This window comes from Hylobates moloch, unplaced genomic scaffold, assembly GCF_009828535.3.
Source record: "Hylobates moloch isolate HMO894 unplaced genomic scaffold, HMol_V3 SCAFFOLD_18, whole genome shotgun sequence".
NCBI lineage: Eukaryota > Metazoa > Chordata > Mammalia > Primates > Hylobatidae > Hylobates > Hylobates moloch.
The window spans coordinates 29,566,819-29,591,222 of record NW_026652293.1 but is presented as its reverse complement, the minus strand read 5'-3'; the positions used below and the strand labels follow the sequence as shown (position 1 = coordinate 29,591,222).

Below are 24,404 nucleotides of genomic sequence, written 5' to 3'. Positions count from 1 at the left end.
GGACTTAGATCTTATTTCCTGCAACTATGAGAAACATGACACTATTGGTTGGTAGAAGAGGGTGTGAAAATCTTTGGGTACGAAAATGGTTATAATATAGAAAAGAGCATTAAAAACTTTGATAGGGGATGCCTTTCATAAAAGATCTCAGGCTCTTGCTGGCTCACACTTTATCAGGTGGAGAGAAACAGTTTAGCTCAGAAAACAATAGAAGGTATAACATTTATAATAATTTACATATCCAAAGATGTCCACATCCTCATCCCTGAAACCTGGGAATACGTCAGGTTATATGCAAAGGAGAATTGAGGCTGCAGATGGAATTAAGATTACTAATCAGCTGACTATAAAATAAGGAGATTATGTTGGATTATCTGAGTGAGCCCAGAGTAATCACAAGGGTCCTTAAAAATGTAAAAGATGGAGGCAGAAGACAGAGAAAGAGATACGAGGATGGAAACGGGATCAGATAGATGCTATGTTGCTGGCTTTGAAGATGGAGGAAGGGGGCATTGAGCCAAAGAATGCAGGCAGCCTCTTGAAGCTAGAAAAGGGGATTAAACAGATTCTCTTCTAGAACCTCTAGAAAGGAACACAGCCCTGACAACACCTTGATTTTAACCCATTGAGACCCTTGTTGGACTTCTGACCTACAGAACTATAAAATAGTAAATTTGTATTGTTATAAGCCACTAAGTTTGTAATAATTTATTCCAGCAACACAGATAAGAAACATAAGAAAAAAGGAATTCTTGTCAGGGAGATTGACTCTGAAAAATCTAGTGGCCGTAGGCTCAAGGATGTTGAAGGTCGGTGTCCACCCTCATCTTTGTTCTGTTCAGAACGTCATGCCCTGTTCAGTTTCGGTCCACGCACTCAGCTCCAGGAAGCATGGCTGGAGCCAGAATGTGATGGGCATTGTTATTATTTTCTCCCTGTAACTATGCCTGTTACTTTGGATTAACCAGAAAAATTTAATCTGGTACTGTTCGAGAATTATATCCAACCATAATTACCTGAGGGAAAATGGAAATAAGTTCTCTTCCCTGCTGGGTTGGTGGCCTTTGGTAAATATTTATTTACTTTTGCCAAATGGACCCAACTCTCACCTGCCAGCACTATGGGAATTCTGGATGGGAACATGCGGCGACTGCAGAGCCTTAGCTTGTGGGACGACAGTGATGGTTTTGTTGAAGTAGACACTGAGGGGATGCTGTCAAAGACTTTGCCTCAGTTTATAACCAGGCTAGCTTTCTTTTCTTGAAACGGGATTTATAAGACCTAAGAGATGAAAATATTTCCATGAAGTAGCTTGTTTTTTTATTTCACTTGGCAAAGGGAGGCAAGGACATGCAATTATCCTTTTTTTGAAAAGAATATAAAATTGCCCAGCAGGTTTTTTTTTTTTTTTTTTTAAGTGTGCTTACATTTGTAAACTACAAAACAAAACTGACGAGAAACTGAAATGTAATGGGTGGTAACTGAGTTAGTAACTGGACAGTTAGACATTCAGCTTTGATCATTTAAAGCAGTGTTTTTGACCATTTTTTAGCACTTGGTGGGAGTGGTTGATCACAAACCCCTGTAAGAATGTCCTAAAAACTATGGACCTTCTCTCTAGAAAAAAGAGAATGTCACAATTTTTTTCATAAAATTTAAGGACTTCCCAGACTTCTGTAAATTCATCTAGAGACCCTGGGTTATGATCCCCTAGGCAAAGTGTCCCTAGCATGGTGACAGGGGATACATAGGCAGCCATTATGAATCAGAGGTGGGTGCTGATCCTAGCTTTATTATAACTGGAGCACAGATCTTAAGTGTGGCTCTGAAAAGTAAACCAATCAAATTAACTAAGATTACACTTCATGGTTCATTCAGGTAAATTTAATGGTTTTAGAAAGTATCTTGGGACATCTAAAAGGGGAAGATACTGGTGGTTTTGAGTTAATTTTATTTTTCATATCGCTATTCTCTTATTTGAAAATTTTTTTTACATTTTTTTTTGTGAACTTAGCCCTTGATAATGCTGTCAGGCCCCTAGTCCTGGGAACACAATTCTTTTGCCTTTGGCCTCTACCAAAGCTAACCGTAAGCACCCATTTAGATAAATTAATATTACATTGAGTTTTTGTAAGCTATAGGCGAAAAAGAAAAGTATTCTTGAAAATGACAGGATGCCATGATACTAAACTCATATTCATTGTATTTGATGTTACAAAGCATGTTGCATAAGATTTTGAAGAGCCCTGCAATAGCAACTTTTTGTGGTTAGGGAAAACTGAGCCATAGGCTTGTACTGATTTGTTAATAATGCATTAATTCATCTTAAACCTGAGAAAAATCTAGACTCATGAACAGAGTCTGAGTGCTGCCTCCTCCCTACCCCCATCTACCAGTTTCTTCTGTTGTCCATCATTGTAGCCGCATCCATTGCAGTGTACTAACAAGACGTGTTTGCAGTTGGTGGTTTCGCATTGTTATGAACTAGAAGTGGAAGGAGTAGCTACTGATGGGCCACCAAGCTCTGAGTACAGGAAACAGGCCAGAGAAAAGAAACAGATGACAGAGGCTTGGAATGGAAAATAGAAGAAACCTTATAGCAGGAGTGTGAGAGCCAACATACTTAAATAATTTTAAATCTGCGTGAGATATAAGTTGTGGCAAGAGAGACCTTTTTTCTTTCCCTTGCATGAATAGTGTCCTTTTCTTGACCTCCTCTTTAGACAGTGTGGGTTAAGGGCTGGAAGGAAAGGTTATTCTCCAGGAAAATGTTATAGCATTTTGTAACTGTCAAGTGGGGCAGAAATATCAGGTACTCTTTTGCTGTTAATGTTGCCTTAAGTATCAGGGACTTAGTATGGAGATATGTGGACAATGAAAGACCAAGGAAGGTGCAGTGTCCTTCACAGCAAAGGCCTAGAGGGGAAGAGGGCAGCTTTTTTTGGGTCTTCTAGTTTTTTCCAGTCAGGGAAAAATGGCCTAGAGATCTAGCCCTCATAAATGGAAAGCACAGTATAGGGCTCTTGGCTCAATCTTCTTGGCCCCTTCCTTTCCTGCAAGAGAACAAGGAGTTTTTGCCTTGTTGTTTTTGACCTTTGTCTTTCCCCTTGAATAAGTAACTTCACAGTGATAACAAGACCTTTCCAAGGTAGGCTTGGTGGCTGTGACCCAGTTCTCAGGTCAGACTTGGCGGAGAGGTGCCTGCCATGGAGGATATTATTCAGAGTAATTAAAACCACACTTCTTGCTGATCTGTGGAAACAGTCCAAAGTCTTCACTAAGGTTTTCACCAGACATCTGTAGGCTATTTCACCCATGTCATTCTCCTGAGTCAAGGTCAGCTTCTGAACATTTTTTTCATACCTGACCTGTGTTCTTTTGGGTCAGTTACAGAAAAATGCCTAAGATGTTCTGAGGCCAGCGTTTATTAGAAAAGATTCCCAGGAGTCCTTGAGTCAGCAGCTTCATGTGAGGTCTCTCTTTCCTTTACTTCCTCCTTTCTGTTCTTTCACTATCCCCAGTAAAGTACCTCCTTCCCAACTCTTCCCATCCCAGCCTTTCTTTTATTCGTGGTAGAAGAGGGTGTGTATTAATTCATTGAGCAAATATTGTCTACTTTGTGCAGGCTGTATTCCAAGCTCAGTAGAAGTAGCAATAAGAAAAATAGAAGAGTAAAACCAGAGTCCTTGCCACAGCCTACCAGGCCCTCAGCATCTGTCCTTGTCACCTCCATGCCTCCTTTTCTATTCATGCTCACTCAGCTCTGCCCCTCATTGGCCTCTTAATGTTTCTTAGAAACATCCTTCTGCCACTCTTCCAAGGCCTTTGCAGTGGCTCTTTGGACTGCTTAGAAGTCTCTTTCCCTGGAGATCTGCAGGGCCCACCTGCTCACTTTCTGGAGAGTTTACTTAGTTTTCACATTCACATTGGGCCTTCCCCAAATACCCAACCTCTGGCCCTACATTATACCAGGTCACCCTGACCTGCTTTATTCACTTTCTGACTTAGTATATATTAACTAATTATTGTTGTCTGTCTCCTCCGCACTACCATGTATACTTCATGCAAACAGAGACTTTGGTTTGTTTGCTGCTGTATCCTCAATGTCTAGAATAGTACCTGTACATAGTCCTTAGTAAATAATCCTCATTGAATAAGGACTAAATTAGTGAAAGAATGAATGATGGAATAAATGAATGAAAGGCTCACTATAGCTTGTATGGTAGGGAGTGATTCAGAGGCTGGTTGCTGAATGCTGACTGTCATGGCTGAAATCCCTGCTGCACGTATTAGTTGTATCTTTGAGGGCATGTTACTTAATTTAAGCCTTCTGGGCCTCATTTTTCTCATCTGTAGAATAGGAATAAGAATAACATCACTCTATAGAATTATAGGAGAACTAAACCAAGCCGTCACGTAAAGCCCTTAGCACAGTACCTGGCATGTAGTAAGTTCTCAATAATTATTAACTGCTATTATTATTGGATCATTTGCCAGAATCAAGCAGAGCCTGAGAGAGTCTTCAGGATCACCCGCCTCCTGATCTGGTGTGTTACTGAGACTTTCCTGTTGGGGAGCAAAAGTTAGCAACGGCCCCCACTAGAGAGACCGTCCCTGGGTACAACTTTATCTAAGGGTTTCTTTGAACCACAGATACACCTGGTCCTCCCCTTCAAACACATATAAAACACTTCATCTTACCAGATAGGCTACAAAGAATACAGACATCCTCTCTGGAAATAACTGTTTCCTGTTTAAATATTTAGCAACCAGTTAAACATTGTACTGGTTTTTTCTTTCCCTTTTCTATTACTTTTTAGGCTGCAGTAAATAATTGCTTAAGGCTGCACTTTAGGAGACATTTGTAAATTTTTCTTTTGCCTTGTGATAGCAGAGAAAACCATGTCAAAAGTCATTCTGACAATTTGTATTTTAAGTTTTATGAGTTACCATTTAAAGAAGAGCAGTTGGTCATTGGTAAGCCTTCTTAAGAGGTTGGAGCTTTGATCTTAAATCCTAGGGAGGCTTTGCAGAAATTGGACACGACATTGTTGACAGGTTTGTCAGTAGCTATTCTACGGCCATTAATTAAACACACACACTCATACACACACTTTATTTACTACCCTGGAATAAGTGAATTGAACTTGACTTTGATTTTTGATGGGAAGCTATGAGAGCGTCCAGGAAAACATCAAAGGAACCTCTTAATCTAGTAGGACTGACTCTCAAAGGACCTAGCCTGAACATTAAGAGTTCTGGATTCCAACACTAGTCTAGTTTCTTTCCTGTAAAGCACTAATTCTCCTTAATGATAAGAAAGGTGCAGGGATGGCCTGGCATGTTGGCTTATGCCTGTAATCCCAGCACTTTGAGGGGCCAAGACTGGAGGATCACTTGAGCCCAGAAGTTCCAGACCAGCCTGGGCAACAGAGTGAGAGCTTGTCTCTACAAAAAATAAAAAAAATTAGCCAGGCATGGTGACATGCATCTGTGGTCCCAGCTAGTGCCTGTGGTCCCAGCCTCTCAGGAGGCTGAGGTGGGAGGCTTGCTCAAACCTAGAAGGACAAGGCTACAGTGAGCCATGATTGTGCCACGGCACTCCAGTCTGGGCAAGAGAGTGAGACCCTGTTTCAATGGGAAAAGAAAAAAAATTAAGAAAGTTGCAGGGGCAAATAATCATCTCCATCCCAGTCCATTAAGTTCCACAAGGTTACAGGCTCTTTCCTTTTATCTCACTTCTAAAAGACTTCTTTGGAATAGTGTATATACTTTTGTTTTGCATTTTAATAGTTTTTATCTTTAAGATCTCAACTTTAACATCTTAAAACTTTTTTTTCTTTTTAATTGTAGATTTTTGGAATAATCACAGCTATCTTAAAACTTTTATGCTCCTAAGCCCTTAGAAGTGAGGGCTTGATACTTGTAGAAGCATAAATAAGGCCAGATGATGGCTTTGCAGAGGCAAATCTGAACCTAGTAGTTGGGAAGTCCATTATTGCATCTGCTTCTGAAACCCCAATAGAGCACTAGCAACAAGTAGCCATCGCATGCCTGTTGGGTGCCAGGCACTAAAGAGTTGGGTGCCAGCTCTAAAGAGTAGTGAGCAAAAAGAAAACATCCTGCTCTGCTGGAGTTTATTTTCTAATGGACAATTAACACAACAACAAAATTAACTACACAATATATCAGAAGGTGTTAAAAGCCATAGAGAAAAATAAAGGAGGGATGGGGCTGATATTACAGTTGGTTTGTATTTTAAATAGGGCAGTCTGGAAAGGCCTCACTGATAAAATGATACCTGAGCAAAGACCTGAGGAGCTGAGAGAGTGAGCCCTTGGCACAGGTGTGGGAGGAGGCAGCAGCAGGCACAGATTCGGAGGCAGGAGGATGCCCAGTGTGTGGGTGAAGCAGGGAGGAGGCTGGTGAGGCTGGAAAGGGAGTAAGGGCTGAGGAATTGTAGGAGGCGTGGGAGGAGGTCTCTGCAGATCATTTAGGGCCTTGTGAGACACGTAAGACTTTGGCCTTTTCTCAGAGTGAGATGGGAGTCATGGGAGGGTTTCTCCCTTTTTCTTTTCTCTTCTTCTTCTTTTTTTTTGTTTTTTGTTTTTGAGAGACAGCGTCTTGCTATGTGTTGCCCACGCTAGGCTTGAACTCCTGGGCTCGGGAGATCCTCTTGCCTCAGCCTCTTGAGTAGCTGGGATTGCAGACATGTGCCACCATGCTTGGCTTTTTGTGAGAGGGTTTTGAGTGGAGCAGTGACATGATCTGATCTACATAAAGCAGGATTGCTCTGGCTGCTGGGCAGAAGCTGGGGACCATTTAGGTGGCTGTTGTATTGATTTAGGCTACACTTGATTTACATTATCCAAGATAGTGTAGTTGGAGCCAGGGTGGAAGCAATGGAAGTGATGAGAAGTGTTTGGATTCAGTATATATTAGAAGGACAGAGCAAAAAGGATTTCCTGATGGGTTGGGTAGAGAAGAGTTGGTATGTCTGCAAGATTTGAGCCTCAGCAACTGGGTCGTGTGCTCTGCCACACACTCCTTTTAATCCATGACCCTTATTGGTGTCCAAGTTATTATCAAGCAGTCACTCTGATTCCAGTTGCGAAACTGTAGACACTCTGGTAGCCAGGAGAAATACTTCTGTGGTCTTCTGGGCCATTGCTCAGAAGATGCTACCAGGTTAGTTAATGAGAGAGAACTTGGCTCACCAGTGTAAGTTACTTAGTCTTTCTTGACATCTTCTCATTACATGTTTGGCATCACATTCTGGGGAGGAACTGTGATAGGTGTTGGTGCCATCCAAACCTGCACCTCAGCTCTGAGTCTGAAGAATGCAGGAAAAGAGCAGAAGAGTAGGAGAAGCTAAAGCAAAGATAAAGAATAGAGAGATCTGGAAACTTTTAGTATAAACCACTTTGAAAAGAAGACTGTCAGGAGCAGTAAAATGTGTATCTTTCCCTGGTGTTTTCCCTTTTTATATCTACCTTTCATAGCTTCCAGTTGAAAGATAAAAAGATGTGATATTTCCACAATAACTGGAGTGGGAATTAATGGACTAACAAGGAATGTAACAAAAACAAAGCTTAAGTCCCACATTTAGTCATTGAGAGATGGCAAGAGAAGAGTTTATGGATCCTTCTAGTCAGATATATAGAAGATACACTGGCTTTCCAAGATCCCACTCTTGCTTGCACCCACCGTAATCTCTCCTACTTAAATAAACCACCAAGCCTGCTGTGAGAGAGCACGAGGACATAGTTTACTATGATGTTGGCCAAGGATAGAGCTGAAAAATCTCACCCTGTTTATTTATTAGGAATCTTGTTTTCCATCCTTGCCTTGCTCACATGGGGTTGAGTAAATCTTAATCTGAGTTCTTATCTCAGGAAGAGCAAAGGGTAGCCCTGGAAGCCTTCTAAATAGCAGGTGCAGGACAGAATGAAGAGGAAAAGAGAGGGTGGAGACCAGTGGAAAATATCTTTGGGAGGCCAAGAAATCCATAAGGCTGATGAGCTAGAGAAAGGAGCAGGTGGATGGGTGAGCTGGTGCCTAAGGGCGCAAACTGGAACCTACTGGGATGGGATGATAGGGAGACCAGATGGACTGGCATTGGGTCAAACCAGATGGTGGGCTTTTATTTTTAAAAGGATTTGTAAGTCCTAGGAACAAGGAACCATAAGGGTACTGGGGCCTTTAATCCCATTAGTAGAAAACAAAAGTGTGCTCTTTAAAAATGTAAACTCATCAATTATAGAATTTATCAAAACTTTGGGACAGACAACTCACTTGTGAAACCCCAAGGAATCTCTGGATTCTGTATTGATGGAAGGAGAAACTGAAGAAATAGTCTAGGCATTATAAGTTAATTAAAGACTCGTCCTTAATAATTTAAAGTGCATTTACTATGTTTACATTCCAAGCCAAACAAAATATGATATATTTGTATGAAATAGGCTGGCTCACATGTGGAGTTGGGAGAACAGCTAGCAGTGTAAGTAGGGACTGATGAATTATTGAGTAAATTTTGAGTTGGTAATGAGAAAACTTTTAAAATTTAAACATCTATTGCTTTCCCAAAAATCAGACCCCTGCACCCCACCTCCCCAGTTGCTGTGTCTAGAGCAACCTGGCCTCAGTATAGCTACAGCTGCTCTCCTGGTTGCTAAGACATGAGAGCTTTTACTGTAGTCCTTGTCTCTATCCCAGCCTTAATTTTAGGGTCCAGAGCTATTTCCATAATCCCTCTACAACGGACTTATTTTCAAGGAGACCAGACTCTTAGGTGTAGCCTGGAGCCATCAGTTTGTGCTCCCGTGTGGCATGAGTGTGGATGCTGTGCCTGCAGAGCCATGTGTCCCTTGCATAGACATGCAGAGGGGTTGGACAGGAGGGTTTGGTGTGCTACAGAGTTCATGAGGAATCTGCCTTCTTCGTATTATGTAATAGCCGATTATCCTGCTCATAGGAACACTCTAATCTAAAAAAGTCAATAAATGTTAAGTGTTAATATTAAGAGAAGGTTTTAAGAAGTGTGATTAGTTGTTAAATGACTTTTCTGTTTAGAATATGCAGATATATCCATTAAGTAACTATCAATAATACAGCATCATTTTCAATGCTATTTCATAGATATATCTTTCCTTAATTACTTCTGAAAAGTATAACTGTCACTTTGTAGTTGAAGTTGAATAGAGTTGCTTTCCAACACCACTGACTGTTTTTGCTTGCTTGTTCATTATTATCTCTACAGGTATGGAAACCTGACAAGCCCAAACTGTGAAGAAGATGGAAGCCAAAGTTCATCAGAGTCCAAAGTGGTGATCAGGAAGTGAGTCTCCCTTTTCTTTGCATTCTAAGCTCTCAGTCAAGACAATATCTTAAAGTAGTTTAGTAGAGTATTTTATTCCTTTGAACGTTGCTATGATTTTTTTTGCATAATGCATACAGAGGCTTATTTTTTGATTACCTTACAATATTCATTTATGCATCCAGTGAAAGTATCTTAAGTAACCACTGTCTGCCAGGCATTGTGCTAAGGTATACAAAACAAACAAGTGAACAAAGCAAATGAACAAAATAAACAGTCCCAGCTCATAAAAAGTGTGTATTTTACCAGAAAGAGACAAAGAATACACACAAAAAAGTGAAGAAGAATGAAGCAGGGTCTGAGGGCTGGAGCGTTTGGTTACGTGTAGGGTGCCCAGATTGGGCTGTCTGGTCTGTTGGCATTGGAGCACGCCGAAATGAGGTGCGCCCTGAGCCTTGCAAATAGCCAGGCAAACAGACCACGGGAAAGGCTCTGAGGCAGGAGCGGTGTTTGAGAAACAGCAGGGAATTGCATGTGGCCGGAGCGCGTGCTAGGGGATAAGCACTGTGAGGTGGTGCAGGAAGGTGGCCACTCACAAGGGGACTCCATAGGAACTTGGGGAAAGATGTTGAATTTGATTCTGAGGACGATAAGAAGCACTTAGAAGGTTTTGAGAAGAGTGCGGTGGTCTGACATATCTTAAAAGACCTGCTCTGGCTCTGTGTCCGGAAAGTAGCCTGTGGCAGTGTGGCTGGGGGCAAGGGTGGGAGCAGGGAGCCTGGTCAGGACCCTCCCAAGAGTCCAGATGAGGGCTGCTGGTGGTGCGGGCTGGAGCAATAGCAGTGAAGGTGACCAGACTTTGCAGAGATCTTCCAGGTGTTGGTGGCAGGACGAGCTGGAGTGCATGGGCTGTGTGAGAGAACAAGAGGAAGCCAGTTGCTTCCCAGGGTTGCGGTTTGAGCAGCGGAGAGACAGGACCTTGGCTTTATAAAACAAGGAAGATCGAGGGAGCAGGTTTAATGGGGAGTGTGTATCAGAAATTTAGTCACAGACATAATTAGCTCAGTCTAGATTTCAGGGAGAGGCATGGAATGGAGGTATAAACTTGGATATCTTTAGTTTATACATGGTATTTAAAGCTATGAGACTGAATGTGGCTTCCTGGGAACTAAGGGCAGATAGAGAAGAGAAGATCCAGAGACTGAGCCTGGTTCCTTGGATCTTTAGAGTTAGGGAAGTAGAGCATCTGGCAGAGGAGACTGGAACAGAGCAGCTTTGGGGAAGGATGGGGGAGGAGAAAAAAGAAGTTGTTGTGTCCCAGAAGACAAGCAAAGAAAAGGATTTCAAGGAGGGAGTGACCAATCCCCTCCAGTGCTGCCCACAGATCGAGTGTGAGGGTCTGAAAAGTGACTCCTCCTTTGCAGTGCCGCGGTCTTTGGTGACTTGACAAGTGCAGTTTGGTGGATGGAAATGTGGGCAAGAGAGAATGAAGGGGATGAAGTGGGGACAGTGAGTCTTGTTAGAGGAGGAGCTTTGCTGCAAAGGGGAATAGAGAAATGGATGGAAGATGGGGTATTTTTTTGGTAGTATATGTGTTTTTTAAAAGATGGAAGATATTTTATGCTGATGAGAATGTCCTGTGAGAAAACATCCATGATACGGGGGTGGGGGCCATTGTAGGGGTGATGTTCTTGAGTAGATGGAATGTGCACCTGGGTGCCTGAAACCACTAGTGTTAAATACTCGTCTTGGGGCCAAAAGTCTGGGGGAAATCCTGTGGAATTTTTAACTCCTCAGAAGAGTTACTGATAGACTCCTTTCTTCAGGAGCTAGGGATGTGAAAGTAGAAAGCTGAGTATCTTTTTTAACTCCTGAGTTAGGTTCCATGTAGTTTTACAATTTTATTCAGTGGATCATAACTTTCCAGAAAACCAGACATACCAGTGTAGGTATTTGAATGTCAAGCACAAGGTACAGTGGGAGGAACAATTCTTTTGTTTTTAGAAGGGCTTGGGGAAGGCCTCTTGGAGGAGGTTACCTTTGATCTGGGCCCTGAAGCATGGTGAAAATTTTGTTGGTAGAGCCATCCGGGTATAGGAAACAGTAGGACCAAATTGGGCAAATGCAATTTTCATGGAATTTTGGGGGAACAACACAGAATTGGTGTGGCTGCTTCATAGAGTACATGTTAGGTGAGAGGGGAGTCAGTGGAGCTGAAGCTAGATTGTACTTACTTCATGAAGGGCATTAATTTCTTGCAGGAGAGTTTGGACTTTCCCTGGTAAGCAGTGGGCCGTCAGCAGTAATGAATTTTTATAGGAGGGAAACAATATAATCTAAAAGGTGATTTTTCAGAATGGGTTAGACATAGAGCCTTCTCGCTCAAAGTGTGACCGTGGACCTATAGCATCAGCATCTCCTGGGTGGGAGCTTGTGAGAAATGCAGACGCTCAGGCCCCACTCAGACCTAATGGATTAGAATCTGCATTTTAACAAGATTCTCAAGTGATTCCTAAGCACTTTAGAGTTTTGAGAATCATAGGAGTCTATGAAAACTCACTAAGATAATTATTTTTTTAGAAGAGCCTTTTTATAATGGACATTTTGGAGCATATACAAAAGGAGAGATACTGTAAGAATTGAGTGTAATCTAGACTTATGAGCAGATTCAGAAATGGGCGTGTTATTATGCACATATTTTGGAACTCAGTCCAATCTAGAGCTACCATTCAATTAGCCACCTGAACACTCTGAGGAGAGTCACAATCTGAAAAATATCCAGAGCTGGCTGGGCATGGTGGCTCATGCCTGTAATCCCAACACTTTGAGAAGCCCAGGAGGGAAGATCACTTAAGGCAGGAGCTCAAAACCAGCCTGGGCAACATAGTAGAACTCTGTCTGTACAAAAATTTTTTTAAAAAATTGCTGGGTGTGGTGGCACATGCCTGTAGTCCCAGTTACTTGGGAGGCTGAGGCAGGAGGATTGCTTGAGCCTGGGAGGTTGAGGCTGCTGTGAGCCGTAATCATGCCACTGCACCCCAGCCTGGGCAACAGAGTGAGTGAGACCTTGTCTTAAAAATAAATAATAATAAAAAAAAAAATCCAGAGCTTCTCTGTCCCATGAGGTGTTTTGAGATAAAATAGATTTTTTGGGAAGTAGCAGTTAAGAAAATTGTACCCTGGGTATGAAGAGTCATGTTCATTCTTTTAAAATCTCATTCAAATTCATTGTATACCAGGAACACTAATGTGAATGAAACTCCAAACTAAGCCGTTTTAAAGGGTTTTAGAGTTTTAAGCATATGAGGGCTTAACAAAGAGCTTCACACAGAACTCCCCTGAGGGGTCCATCCTCTGGGGACAATGGTCCTTTCCTAAAGTCTCACAATAACTTGGTGGAAAGTTCTTGACCCTTTTCCTCAGACTGAGTTGCCTTTTAAAAAATTATGCCTGATGAAAATATGCCACTTTATCTTATAATGGGTCTCTCTGTCCTACAGATTCTGGAATGTTAAAATCCCTTCTTACTGGTGACCTCTTTCTTCCTTCCACTTCCCTTTCTTCTGTCTTTCTCTCTGTTTTTTCCCCACATCTTTTATTGTTTTTCATCTCACTTCACTATTATTTTTTGGCTCTCTTTTTCTGAAACTGTCCTTCTCCTGATCATTTCTGTGCCTACATAGGGTCACTGCTTTGTCTTTGTCTTTGTGAGAGGAAATCAGGGAAGCACCTTCTCACATCTGTATGTAATGTATCGCAAATTTCCTGGTCATCCCAGACCTCTGGCATCTGACTTGCAGCAATGATTGAGGGCTTCCTGATGACCAGTAGATGTGTAGGAGGTATGGCAGTGGTTCTCAACAGGGCGATTGTTATCCTCCAGAGGACATTTGCCAATGCCCTACAGTCGTTTTGGTTGTCTCAACTTGGTGGAGGGATGCTATTGGCAACTAATGGGTAGAGGCCAGGGATGCTGCTAAATGTCCTATAGCATGTGAAAGTTTCTTGTATCAGTTTGAACCCTAAAAACGCGCCAACAGACAACCACGAGGCGGTGTGGAGCAACACATTGTTTTAATGAGTGCCTGGGTGCAGGCGGGCTGAGACCAAAATGGCATCAGCCCCAAGTGAGGACGGGACAGGGGCTTTATAGTCCTCTGTAAACAGGAAGTGTCCCAGTCTGACTTGACTGCTACGTAGTACCTGGACGGCCTCTTTCTCAGTCTTCAGGGGTACGTGTCTTCAGGCCAGGGTAGTTGTCTTCCGGCCAGGGTAGGTGTCTTCCAGCCCGCTGTCTTCCTGCTTCTGCTATCTTGCTGACGTGCTGCTGGCGCAAGTGGCCTTGAGCCTTGGGACTGGGCCTGAGAAGGGAGGAGTTACTCATCCCTTCAAGCTTTCAGGCCTGGGGGAGAATCTTTCAGCATGTACAGAGTAACTCTCCTCCACCCCAACAAGGAACGATCTGACCTTAAATGCCAATAGTGCCTAAGTAAGAAACCCTGCTATATAGTGTTGAGGCTCTAGTTCTCAAGTGAAGTTGTCTTTATGAATACCTAACATATATAAAAATAGGAGCAGACCTATTTGGAAATTTCTTTATTTGTGTCTCTTTTTATAAGTAGCTGAATCAAATGTGGAAGTGATCCAGAGGCAGCCACATGGAGAGGGAAAGGCCCTGGTGAAGGAGCCTGGAGAACTCAGATCCTGCTCCTTCTCTATCACTCTGTCACTTATCAGTCATCTGACCTTGGCTTAGTCACTTCACCTCCCTTTGTTTCTGTTTCTTCACCTGAAAAATGAGTGCTTGGAATAAATGCTCACTGAGGTCCTTTTAAGTTCAGTGATGTCTAAGATAAAATTTATTTAGATTTTTCTTTCTCTCAAAAAATGAATAACAGAAACAGATATGGTCCACACAGCATAGTGGACTTTTGAGAGTACAGTACCTTCGACCACTTTTCTCTGTTGGAAAGCGTGTTACCAGTTTTGAAGAGACAGGAAGAAACACATACACAAGCTTTGTTTTTTATTAGCCATGGCATCACAGCTGCTCACTGGGGTCATGAATAAAGAGCTGAGCTAAAGCATTGTCTTGTAGGAGTAAGGCAAGGAGTGGCAAAATGCCCATTGTTTTCTTTTGCTATGAATCTGTTCTCTTGTGATTTCAGGTGGAAAACCGACAGCAGGAATCCAATGACATTCAAGAAGTAAACATCCTGTTTAGGGCAGTTGCCTTCAGTTTTGCAGACCTGGGTGGAGGAGGGGGTGGGGACAGGGACTCACTATTGGATTTAACCATGAACAGAAAAATGCCCAAATATTGTTTGCTTTCCCGTTTTTGCTGTAAAGCAAAGAGCAACCCTTACATTTTATACAGACTCCCAAGTACCAAGCAAAATCCTTCCTGTATTTCCAAATATGGATTTAAACCTTTCAGAGGGTAAAAGAACTTTAAAGAAGGAAAACGTGGAAATACAGATGAAGCATTCAAGATGAAAAATTGGTTTCTGATGTCTTGGACCACAACCGACTAGTGTTCATGCATTTAAAAAAGTATCAGATTGTGCAGGGACTCCCACATGCAGAGTACTTGTAATTCCAGTCCAGAGTTCAGGCTTTGTACAATGTCAGGACCCTCTAAAGTTATCTGGCTAAAACAAGAATGTCTTCAGTTGCAAAGGATTCAACTTCCAAGGCTTCTGGATGTTGAAATCTTTGCCTCACAGTGATTTCTGATGGTAGGGCTAGACTGATTATATAAGGTGTGCCACATTTATTTCTAGGATCCCTAAATTGGCCACTATTTATCAATTAGGAAACTCACTTTCTATGACAGAAGAAAACATTTCTGCCTATATTCATTCTACCCGTGCCCTTTTCCTGCTGACATTTTTACACGATAAAATGCTATCTTTTTAAATAACAAAATCTGAACCAGATGGAAAAAGCAAATTGTCTCTAGGGCAGATTTATTACAGTCATTGAATTCAGAAATGAAGAGAATGTAAAGAAGGGATATTAACCATATAGAGCTTTTACAACACGAATCTTCATTCTCTGAATTTTATATGAGATGACCATGTCTCCCTCTCTCTATATATAACTTTATTTAAAGAGATTTAAAACTTCTCAAGAAATGATGCTTTATTTCTTTCCTTTAATGACTATTATAAGGCTGAAATTGTTTCTGTTTTCTTTTCTTTAATTGAATCTCATCAGTTTCCTTCTGGAATGCCAAGTTTTGTTTTCTCAAACTGTCTACCATAGTAGTACTTCAAATTGTTGAAATCGTTCTGCTTTCATTTCCACATATTCAGAAGATACATATATTGTTCTTGTAATCTTTTCCCAGAAGTTGTAAACAGTGACACCAGATTTCAGTCACTGGTAAAGGATCATGTAAATAGTAGTAATCCAAGACATTGGACACACTTTAAAGAAAAAGGAAAGGAGTTAAAGGAAGTTGGCTGTGTTACATTACTGCCTCAGAAACTTCACAATGGAAAGTTAAAAAAATCTTCCCAGAGAGTTTGCAATCAATATTCATTCCTGCAAATTCAGATGCCCTAAGAAGGCAATTGAAATTAATTGGAGTGATTATAACAAAAATGGGGAAAAGGAGGAGGGGTGAAGACAGCAAAAACAAGATTTAAAACTCCAATTTAGAAGAATTAAAGGTTATAATGTGAAAGGAATTTTTTTTTAAAGTGAAACAAAAGAAATGAAGAAGTGATATGCCATATCGAAGAGTCTGGTATTGTCTTTAAAATATCCCTACAGGACAAAGAAAAATAAAAACCATAGTTTTACAAGTCATTAGCATTCTAAGTCAAGTCTGCATTTTAGGGACATGGGTAGAAAGCCCTGAGTAGAAACTGATGTTCTAATAAATGAGGAAGAATAAAACAACATTGATAATCAGTGGCTCAAAAAGAAGACAAATCAATCATATGAGTATCTCCTAGGGTTTTCTACATTAAAGAATGTCTCTTTTAGAAAGGAAAACAGACATCACAATTAGACTGTGTTGTTTGATTCACTGCACAGCATTGTAAACAATGAAAATGATGACACCGCCCTTGCCACCACCATTGGCTACAATTTGTGGTATGCTTACAAGGCATTCTGCTAAGTGCTTTATATTTGTGTCTTCTTCAACCATCACAAATATGCTGAGATATTGTCCTCACTTTATAGGATATAAAGTGAAGCTTCAGAGAAGTTATGTATTTTGACTAAGATCAGGCAGGTGGTTAAGTGACAGGTCTGATATTTGAACTCTTGTCCAACTGACTCCAAGACCTGGGTCGGAAGCCCAGGCATGCCATTTATAGAAGAGCGTTGGGATCTTGGATACTCAAGATTTTCCTCCCCATTTGCCTATATCATCATAATAAGACTGCGGAAGTACATGAAGAACTAGATTACAATATCACTGTTGTGACTAATGTTTTAGATTGTTATTATTCTGAGATCTTTTAATTTGTCATTATTTCCATTGCTCTATGCTGTCTTGCCTGGCTGTTGCTTTATTATTGAATGAATACCCTGAGCAAGGTTCGCACACAGCTGTTAGAAATGTGGAAGCTAGGCCTTTTTCCTGGGGAAGGAGATGGGTTGAAGGATGTGAGGAAACAAGACCGAATTAGGCCCATCAAAGGAGAACCTGCTTCCTGTTCCTCGTGCCTCGTAGCATCTGTCACTACCAACAGAAACTCAGTTCTAGTGGTGAAAACTATAGAAGGCCTCAGCCATTTTTTTCAATACAGTTCTATTTATAACATGAAAACTCCCTTCTTGGACTGTAGGGAATGAGTTATTGAGGTCCCTGAAAGATAATTTTGGTGACTGGCGATGTCCTTTTCTAATAATAGCTAGAATTTATTGACTACTTAGTAGGAATGGTCCCTGTGTTAAGTACTGTACATACTTGTTAAATCCTTATAATGATTATGTTTTATTATTATTATTTTACAGAGGAAGAACCTGGGGTGTAGGTTAAGGAACATGTCCGAGGCTATGCAGTGAATAAATGAAAGAGCTGGGATTTAACCCGGGCCTTAACCTCTGTACTGCATGACCTTTACTATTTTGCCTCTGATAAAAATGAAAATATTTCTCTTAAGTACTTAGCTTGGGAATGAAAGACAGGTGTGTAAATAACCTTGACTTTGGGTAATTGGCTTCAGGCTTATCCATACTCCGGGCCCTCTCCCACTCACATTTGCTGTCTTTCTGTATGTCTTCCTTTCATAATCTGTTTCTTCCTCCTTCTTGCTGTGGAGGTTTTTTTGTTTTCTCTTCTCTCCCTTCCCCACAGCCCCTGCGTTGCCCTTGCCTTCTTAGTGCTTAGATCTGACTCTGCTTTGTTGGCATTATTTCCCTGGTCTTCTCTCAATCTCTCTTTCACGTCTCTTCCTAGTATTTGAATCTCTATTTACCAACAGCACTGAAATGTGACCGTGTAAAGTGTAAAAAAGCAATGCAGGACAACCTTGACAGGTCCAGATAATAATATTTTCATCCTTTCCAGGAAAAAAACAAAGAGGAAAACTCTGTATCTTTCTTTGTTCCTTCTCATCAGGAAAATCATCTAGCTGGAGGTCTCAGAGGCAGCTTCTATCTGGCAACCTTCCCTGAAACAGAGGAAAACTGTTCTGTGATTAGGAGAACAAGGTGGAGGGTCCGGCCCAGAGTCAGGGTCAAGGCTGACTTAGGCTTCAGTCCTTGAAGGACAAAGTGTATTAGATCCCGCCCTCAGAGCTTGGCAGAAGTTACTTCTTTGCTTGAAAGGCCCATCCTCTGAGTAAATCTTCTTACCTTTTCATTATCTGCAGTGAAGAGAAGATCCAGTTCTCAGAGAATGTATTAAACTAGAAAAACATTTTGCTGCTTTTGAAAAATGGTTCCATGTCTTATTTTCTGCTGATGATTAAGTACAAAAAGTTATTATTTCAAATATATTGCTGGGGAGAGAAAAGAGCTCTAGATGGATAGTGTTATTCTTTTTGTCATGGTAATCCTATTTCTTGGCTCAGAAGTTACACATCATGGGAGAGGTGACTTCATACCTGGAAAAATTCGTATTAAACATTTGACCAATTATAGAGTATTTTACTGCCTATGGAATGTTAATATGATTTAATACGTTTACCTAAAATCTGCATTCATTAAAAAATCTGTGATTTGCACATAATCACTGCCTAAATCCTTGCCTCAGCCCTCTCTGCATTGCGTGCCTGAAGATCCCTGGGGTGGCTAGAAGTTCTGAACCATTTTCTTTTATGTCTCAGCCAAGGTGCATCTGTCTAATGTCTTCTAACCAGGTGTTATTAGGTGTGATTTCTGGTTGGCTGAGAAATCAATGAGTGGCCAAGTGCAGTGGCTCACGCCTGTAATCCCAGCACTTTGGGAGGCCAAGGCAGGTGGGTCACCTGAGGTCAGGAGTTTGAAACCAGCCTGGCCAACATGGTGAAACCTGGTCTCTACTAAAAATAAAAATAAAAAAATTAGCCAGGCATGGTTGGCGCGTGCCTGTAATCCCAGCTACTCGGGAGGCTGAGGCAGGAGAATCACTTGATTCTGGGAGGCGAAGATTGCAGTGAGCCGAGATCGCGCCACAGCACTCCAGCCTGGGCGACAGAGTGAGACTCTGTCTCAAAAAAAAAAAAAAAAAAAAAAATGAATGAGTATAGCAGATTTCATCATGCTCCTTTCCCCCAACTCTTTATATTTTTTAGTTTAACAGATCTTTAAGTCCTCTGCAAGTGTTTAGCTCTTTCACCGCAGAACCTCTGCGTCATTGCTGCCCCAGAGTCCTCATGCCACTGACTCCCAACCCTCAAGATCTCAGCTTTCACATCATTTCCTCAGGGAGACCCTCCCTAAAGCCTTGACCAGGTCAGCAACCTCTGAATTTCAGTGCTTCCCTGGGACCCTGGACTTCCTGTATTGTGATGCTCATCGCATAAATTGTTTTTGTGACTCTGAGAAATAAAGGGCACTCAACAAATATTAGTTTAATTGGTGAATGAATTTCTTAGAAGCAAAAGTCCTAGAAGCTGCTTTAGTATGTTTCAAACAGTGATATCTGAGCATATCTTCCTTCCCCTATAGATGATTGCAGTCGGTTGGAAAAGAATCACACACTACAAAGTTTTGTATGTTGCCAAGAATGCCTGAGGTAGAAAACTCAATTTTGGTTGTCTCCTCTCCTATCAGTTTTGGGCCCCTGGCCTTGGCCACCTACCCAGCATACTTGCCCTTAGGACTGAGGAGTTTTGTTCTGTGATCCACCAAAGATTACTTTGGAAAAGGAAGTCACATACTGGCTTTTCTCCTGACTGAATTTAGGTTATGTCACAATTGTAATCATCCAGTTTGGCTTCAGGAATTACTTCTGCCTTTACAAGTTATTCAAGAATCATCTCTTGTAGTTAATACTACAGTATGATGTCTTCGATTTGTCCCAGAGAGGATACCTCAAGGTATATGTATGTGGGCACGTATGTGCGTGTGTGTCTGTGTGTGTGTTCACAGCAGCCATCTTCTTCCAGCAGGCCTGAAGCCACACATGTCATAGCATGGCTTGTATTCTGTGTCATTCTTCCTGTGAGAGGTGGCAGATTCTTTGAGTCAATTCCTGTGAGTGCTGATGGATTTTTCGCTGAGCCGTTTTACCTTTTCAATCCCTTCCTTCTATGACTTCTGGCAAGTAGTTGTAAGACTGTTGACAATTATGTTTCTCTCCAGGTATCTCAAAATGTCCTTATTGACATTATGTCATTTGAAATCACAACTGATCAGTGTCAGGTAGATGAAGAAGGTGTTATTATATCTCTTCGCCAGAGAGGGGGGTCAGTGGAGTTAACTGACCTATCCAGGCTTCCTTAGTTCCCCGGTGGGACAGCCAGGATGAAGGATAGAGTTTTCCTTCTCCAGGTCTCCAAGCGTCCTGTCTTGGTCTGTGTACAGAACCAAGTGGCTTCTGTAGTCTAACAGACATACCGGACCTGTAAATTTGTGACTTCAAACTAGAATTTCCCTTCAGCTGTAAGATTCTTTACATCCCTCCACTCTGTTCTGGTTAGTATATAAGTTAAATCTTAGGACTGGAGCCACGGTGGGTAAGACCTAAAAGCCATTGGCCAGTAATCCTGTTTTTCTTTTCGTCATTATTTTGCGATGTTGCTTTCTTTTTTGAAATCTTAAAAGTTTCGCATTTGTATCTGCTTCTAAATCTATCAAGAACGGAAAGTTTCTTCCCAGGACTGGCACACACAAAGCTACTGTGAGCCTTGGGCATGTGTCCAGGCCTTTCCAGAAAGCCTCCCTGCCTGGCGTGCTGAGAAACGCTCTGCCGATGAGGAGGGCAGGGGTCTGCCTCGTGTTCTATTGTGCTGTTTGTGTATGTCTTTCCCTTTCTCTGTTTCTTCGTCCTCCTCCCCCTTCATTCCTCTTTTGTGTGAAAATGCTTTTTTCTGGCTGATTGAGTGTCTGAGTTTGTGGTGAACTTTCAAAGCCTTCTTAGGCTAAGCTACAGGAAGGTCACTGTCACAAAGAGTAAAAAAATGCATAGATCGCCAGAGCTCATTAAAAACATCAGATTGAGGAAGACAAAATGTCCACCTAAGGGCAAGTCCAATCTGGACAAAGGCTCCTCTTTAGAACTCTCCTGGTTCTTCTGAGGCTGCAGCTTTCCATGGAGGTAAGTGCTGTGTGCCCATCAGAAATACTCACACGAGCATGCAGGGATGGAAGCAAGGATGCACATATTTTGTAGTTGTGAGAACCTGAAAATAACTTAAATACCTGCCTTCCAGTAGAAGAATACTTAATTACGGTGTGTCCATATCATGAGAAACAATAAGATAGATCTAGAGGTAATGATGAAGTATCTGTAACATACTGCTCAGTAAAAAAGCCCACGTTGATTTTCTATCTATCTATCTATCTATCTATCTATCTATCTATCTATCTATCTATTTTTTTGGAGACAGGGTCTTGCTCTGTTACCCAGGCTGGGGTGCAGTGGTGTGATCACAGCTCACTGCAGCCTCTATCTCTTGGGCAAAATCAATCCACCCACCTCAGCCTCCTGAGTAGCTGGGGCTACAGGCGTGCACCACCACACCTGGCTAATTTTCTGTATTTTTTGTAGAGATGGGGTTTTGCCACGTTGCCCCAGCTGGTCTCGAACTCCTGGGCTCAAGCAATAATCCTGTCTCAGCCTCCCAAAGTGCTGGGATTACAGGCGTGAGCCACCACACCCGGCACATATTATGTATATTTAAATGTGTATACATATCCACAGAAAAGCCTAGAAGGATATATTCTAACAGTTAACAAAAGGTCCTGGGAATGGGATTAGGATGAAGGGAGAGAGTAGGTATTTTGCTTTTTTAGTTTATGTACATTTGTAAGACTTACTTTTTTGCAATAAATAATGAGTTTTATCATAATAATTAAGGATCACAGGCATTTAAGAAGTGAGTAATATATTAGCATCACGACTCTTACCTGTAATTTTGTGTTTCTGTCTGGGTGTTCTTTTCAGTGAAACACTGTCTTGTTAGGCTGCTGCTGTTTTTGACTTGAGTATATGATATGAATTATCGCCTCTCCATATCTGTTTTTCCATCAGTGCCATCGTAAGAGTATCTTTTCACTGAAATATTAAGAAACATTAAGCAAGTATAGTGGTGTTAATTAGATTAATTCATCCCTCTTTTTAAAGGTGCAAAACTCTTTTTCTGTAAAAGTCAAGCTGATGTAAGTGCAAATATCAGGTTTTCAATTAGTTTATTCTGGCTTTCTGGAAGAAAGTGAAATTATTGCTTATCATTTCATTTAATCTGGACTAAATATTTGGAGTATTGAATTATTTATATGACTTTCATTTGATGGTTTTATGTATCTACTTTAGATGCAGATAATTGAATATTATAGTTCCAAATGCTTTAACATTCCACATTAGTGAAACAATGATCTACACCATAGTGAAAACAGTAACATATTTATTTCTTTCTGTTTGTACTTCAATTCCAAAAGTTAAGCATTAAATTGGCTTTAGTCATACTTATGCTTTGATGATAGTCCAGCTTCTTGGTGTGAAATCAAGATGTGAAGAAAGTTAGACACACCTGTGAAAGCCCAGCCTTCAGTTTCACATATGTGGGTAATAACTTAGTCCAGTTATAGTTTGTTAACTAAAAAGAAATTTGTTTGAAGTATAATTAGGTGATAACGATAATTTTAAAATGTGCTAAAAAATTCTTTTTGGCTGAAAAATTTTGGTAAGGTGTTTAGTTAAGATGAGATGTTGTGTCTCTGTCAATAAAAGATGCATGGATTAATATATAGTCCCTGTCATCTGCTCCAGCCTCCAGCAGTGAATATGCCTGGACCGTATGGGGTAGCTGGTTGCTAGGCAGACAGAGTGTTCTGTTCTGTTCTCGTTGTCTGTGGCATGTGATTGAGTCAGGAGTGTTGGTAAAGTCTTCTTTGAAGATGAAGCACAGAATAATTGCACGCAAAACATTTTATCCTTTTTATCCTTCAGCTATTTGTCTCTTGCCTTCAGTGAGTGGCTGCCCCAACCTAAAGACAACATGCTGTGTTATCACTAACATACTGGAGGGAGCTGTGCACATACAAATGACCCGGTCTCTTTTTGTGCCCTGGAACCTTGTCTTCCCCTAGGTGGACTCTGTGTGACCCACAGAGCCATCAGAAGATATCACCTTTGCTTATCAAGTTTTTCTCCTTTATCTTTTAAAGACATAACTTCTCTACCTGCTGTTTCTCCTACTTGAAACATATTTTCCTCATTGTAATTTAAGAAACAAAAGGATAATTTTATGAGGACATTTTCAGTGTTCATGCTGAAGCCCTGGTGATCCTTGTCAATTTGAATTTATGCATGTATTCTTTCCAAACTCAGGCACTTCCTTTCATCAGATGGATTTCTGGCCTACCGGCAGTCAGTTATTTCCTAACATATTAGGTGGCAGATTTTGTGGGATTTAATTTGAGCATAATCTTATTGTGTACAGATTGCTTTGAAGTTTCTTCGGGACTCACTAAACCTTCTACACATCAATTTTTCTGCCCTGTATGGGTTTTTTCAAAGTTTAGCCTCCTTAAAACAAACAAACAACAACAACAAAAAACCTTATCAGCTTCACTGCAGCACTCCACTTAAAACAATAAAGTTTAGTTTGTTTTCAAGTGCTTTAAATCCATTGATGTTTCTAGGAACTTTTGGATGTATGATCCGTTGACCACCTACACAAGTTTCCCGGGGTGCCCCTGGGATCTGCCCTGGTGTCCAGGGATTGCTTTGCCTCCCCACAGCCAGTTGGGTACAGTGACTCTCCATTTCTCTTTCTCAGTGCAATCGCTTCTATACTGAGGGCCTGGCTTGACCAGTGTGCAGAAGACTTCCGAGAGCCCCCTCACTTCCCTTGCTTACAGAAACTGCTGGATTATCTCACACGGATGATGCCAGGCTCTGACCCAGAAAGAAGAGCACAAAATCTTCTTGAGCAGTTTCAGAAGCAAGAAGTGGAAACTGACAGTGAGTACTTGTTTGTTCGCAGGGAGAAGGCTAGATTCTGATTCTCCAGCCTCCACGCTGGAGAAAGGTTCTCCCTGTGCTGGCTAATAGGAAACCTTGGTACCCTCAAAACAACACGCTGCTGGAGGATTGGCTTGAGTATAAAATTCTCAAGGTTACTGGAGTACTAATTATAGAGCCTAGAATTTTAGACAGAGAAGGGTATTTTCAAGACTACCTAATCTGGCTCCCTCATTTTATGGATGAGGAAACTGTGGAAACTCCAACTCAGAAAAATTAAGTAATTTCCTGGGGTTTCTTCTGTTACCAAGAAGAGGGTCTCCTTGATGAACTTTAATCTTCCCTTATCAATATGTACCATGCTGAACCTGAATTTGCATTTTATTACCTGTTTAATGGCTCCTTCTATCCTTCCATCACAAGCACTCCCATCTAGCAGTCAAGGAATGAAGTCCAGTTCTGATCCTGCCCTCCCAAAAGCTTGGAAAGGTGTTTGTCCTTCAGGATGGA

The 24,404-nt window shown here is 41.3% G+C and overlaps 1 protein-coding gene and 1 long non-coding RNA gene across 12 annotated transcripts in view; one reads left to right on the top strand and one right to left on the bottom strand.

The window, feature by feature from the left end:
- Nucleotides 1-24,404, top strand: part of RGL1 (ral guanine nucleotide dissociation stimulator like 1) — a 283,782-nt gene that overhangs the window by 211,854 nt on the left and 47,524 nt on the right. For all 7 annotated transcript variants that reach the window (XM_032136387.2, XM_032136384.2, XM_058430932.1 and 4 more), the window contains 2 exons: nt 9,260-9,337; nt 23,710-23,894. In XM_032136387.2, coding sequence (XP_031992278.1) covers nt 9,260-9,337; nt 23,710-23,894 — 263 coding nt within the window. The remainder of the gene's footprint in view (nt 1-9,259; nt 9,338-23,709; nt 23,895-24,404) is intronic.
- The window catches only part of LOC131381882 (uncharacterized), an 81,888-nt gene that overhangs the window by 33,425 nt on the left and 24,059 nt on the right, over nt 1-24,404 (bottom strand). Inside the window, exons 5-7 of one of the 5 annotated variants that reach the window (XR_009210905.1) lie at nt 24,283-24,392; nt 21,836-21,983; nt 14,326-14,565 (exon numbers count right to left, since the gene is read on the bottom strand). This is a non-coding gene — a long non-coding RNA (uncharacterized LOC131381882). Of the gene's footprint in view, nt 1-14,325; nt 14,566-15,408; nt 15,748-18,206; nt 18,388-21,835; nt 21,984-24,282; nt 24,393-24,404 lie in introns of those variants that run through there. The other 4 variants (XR_009210907.1, XR_009210909.1, XR_009210906.1 and 1 more) reach the window with 4 other exon arrangements.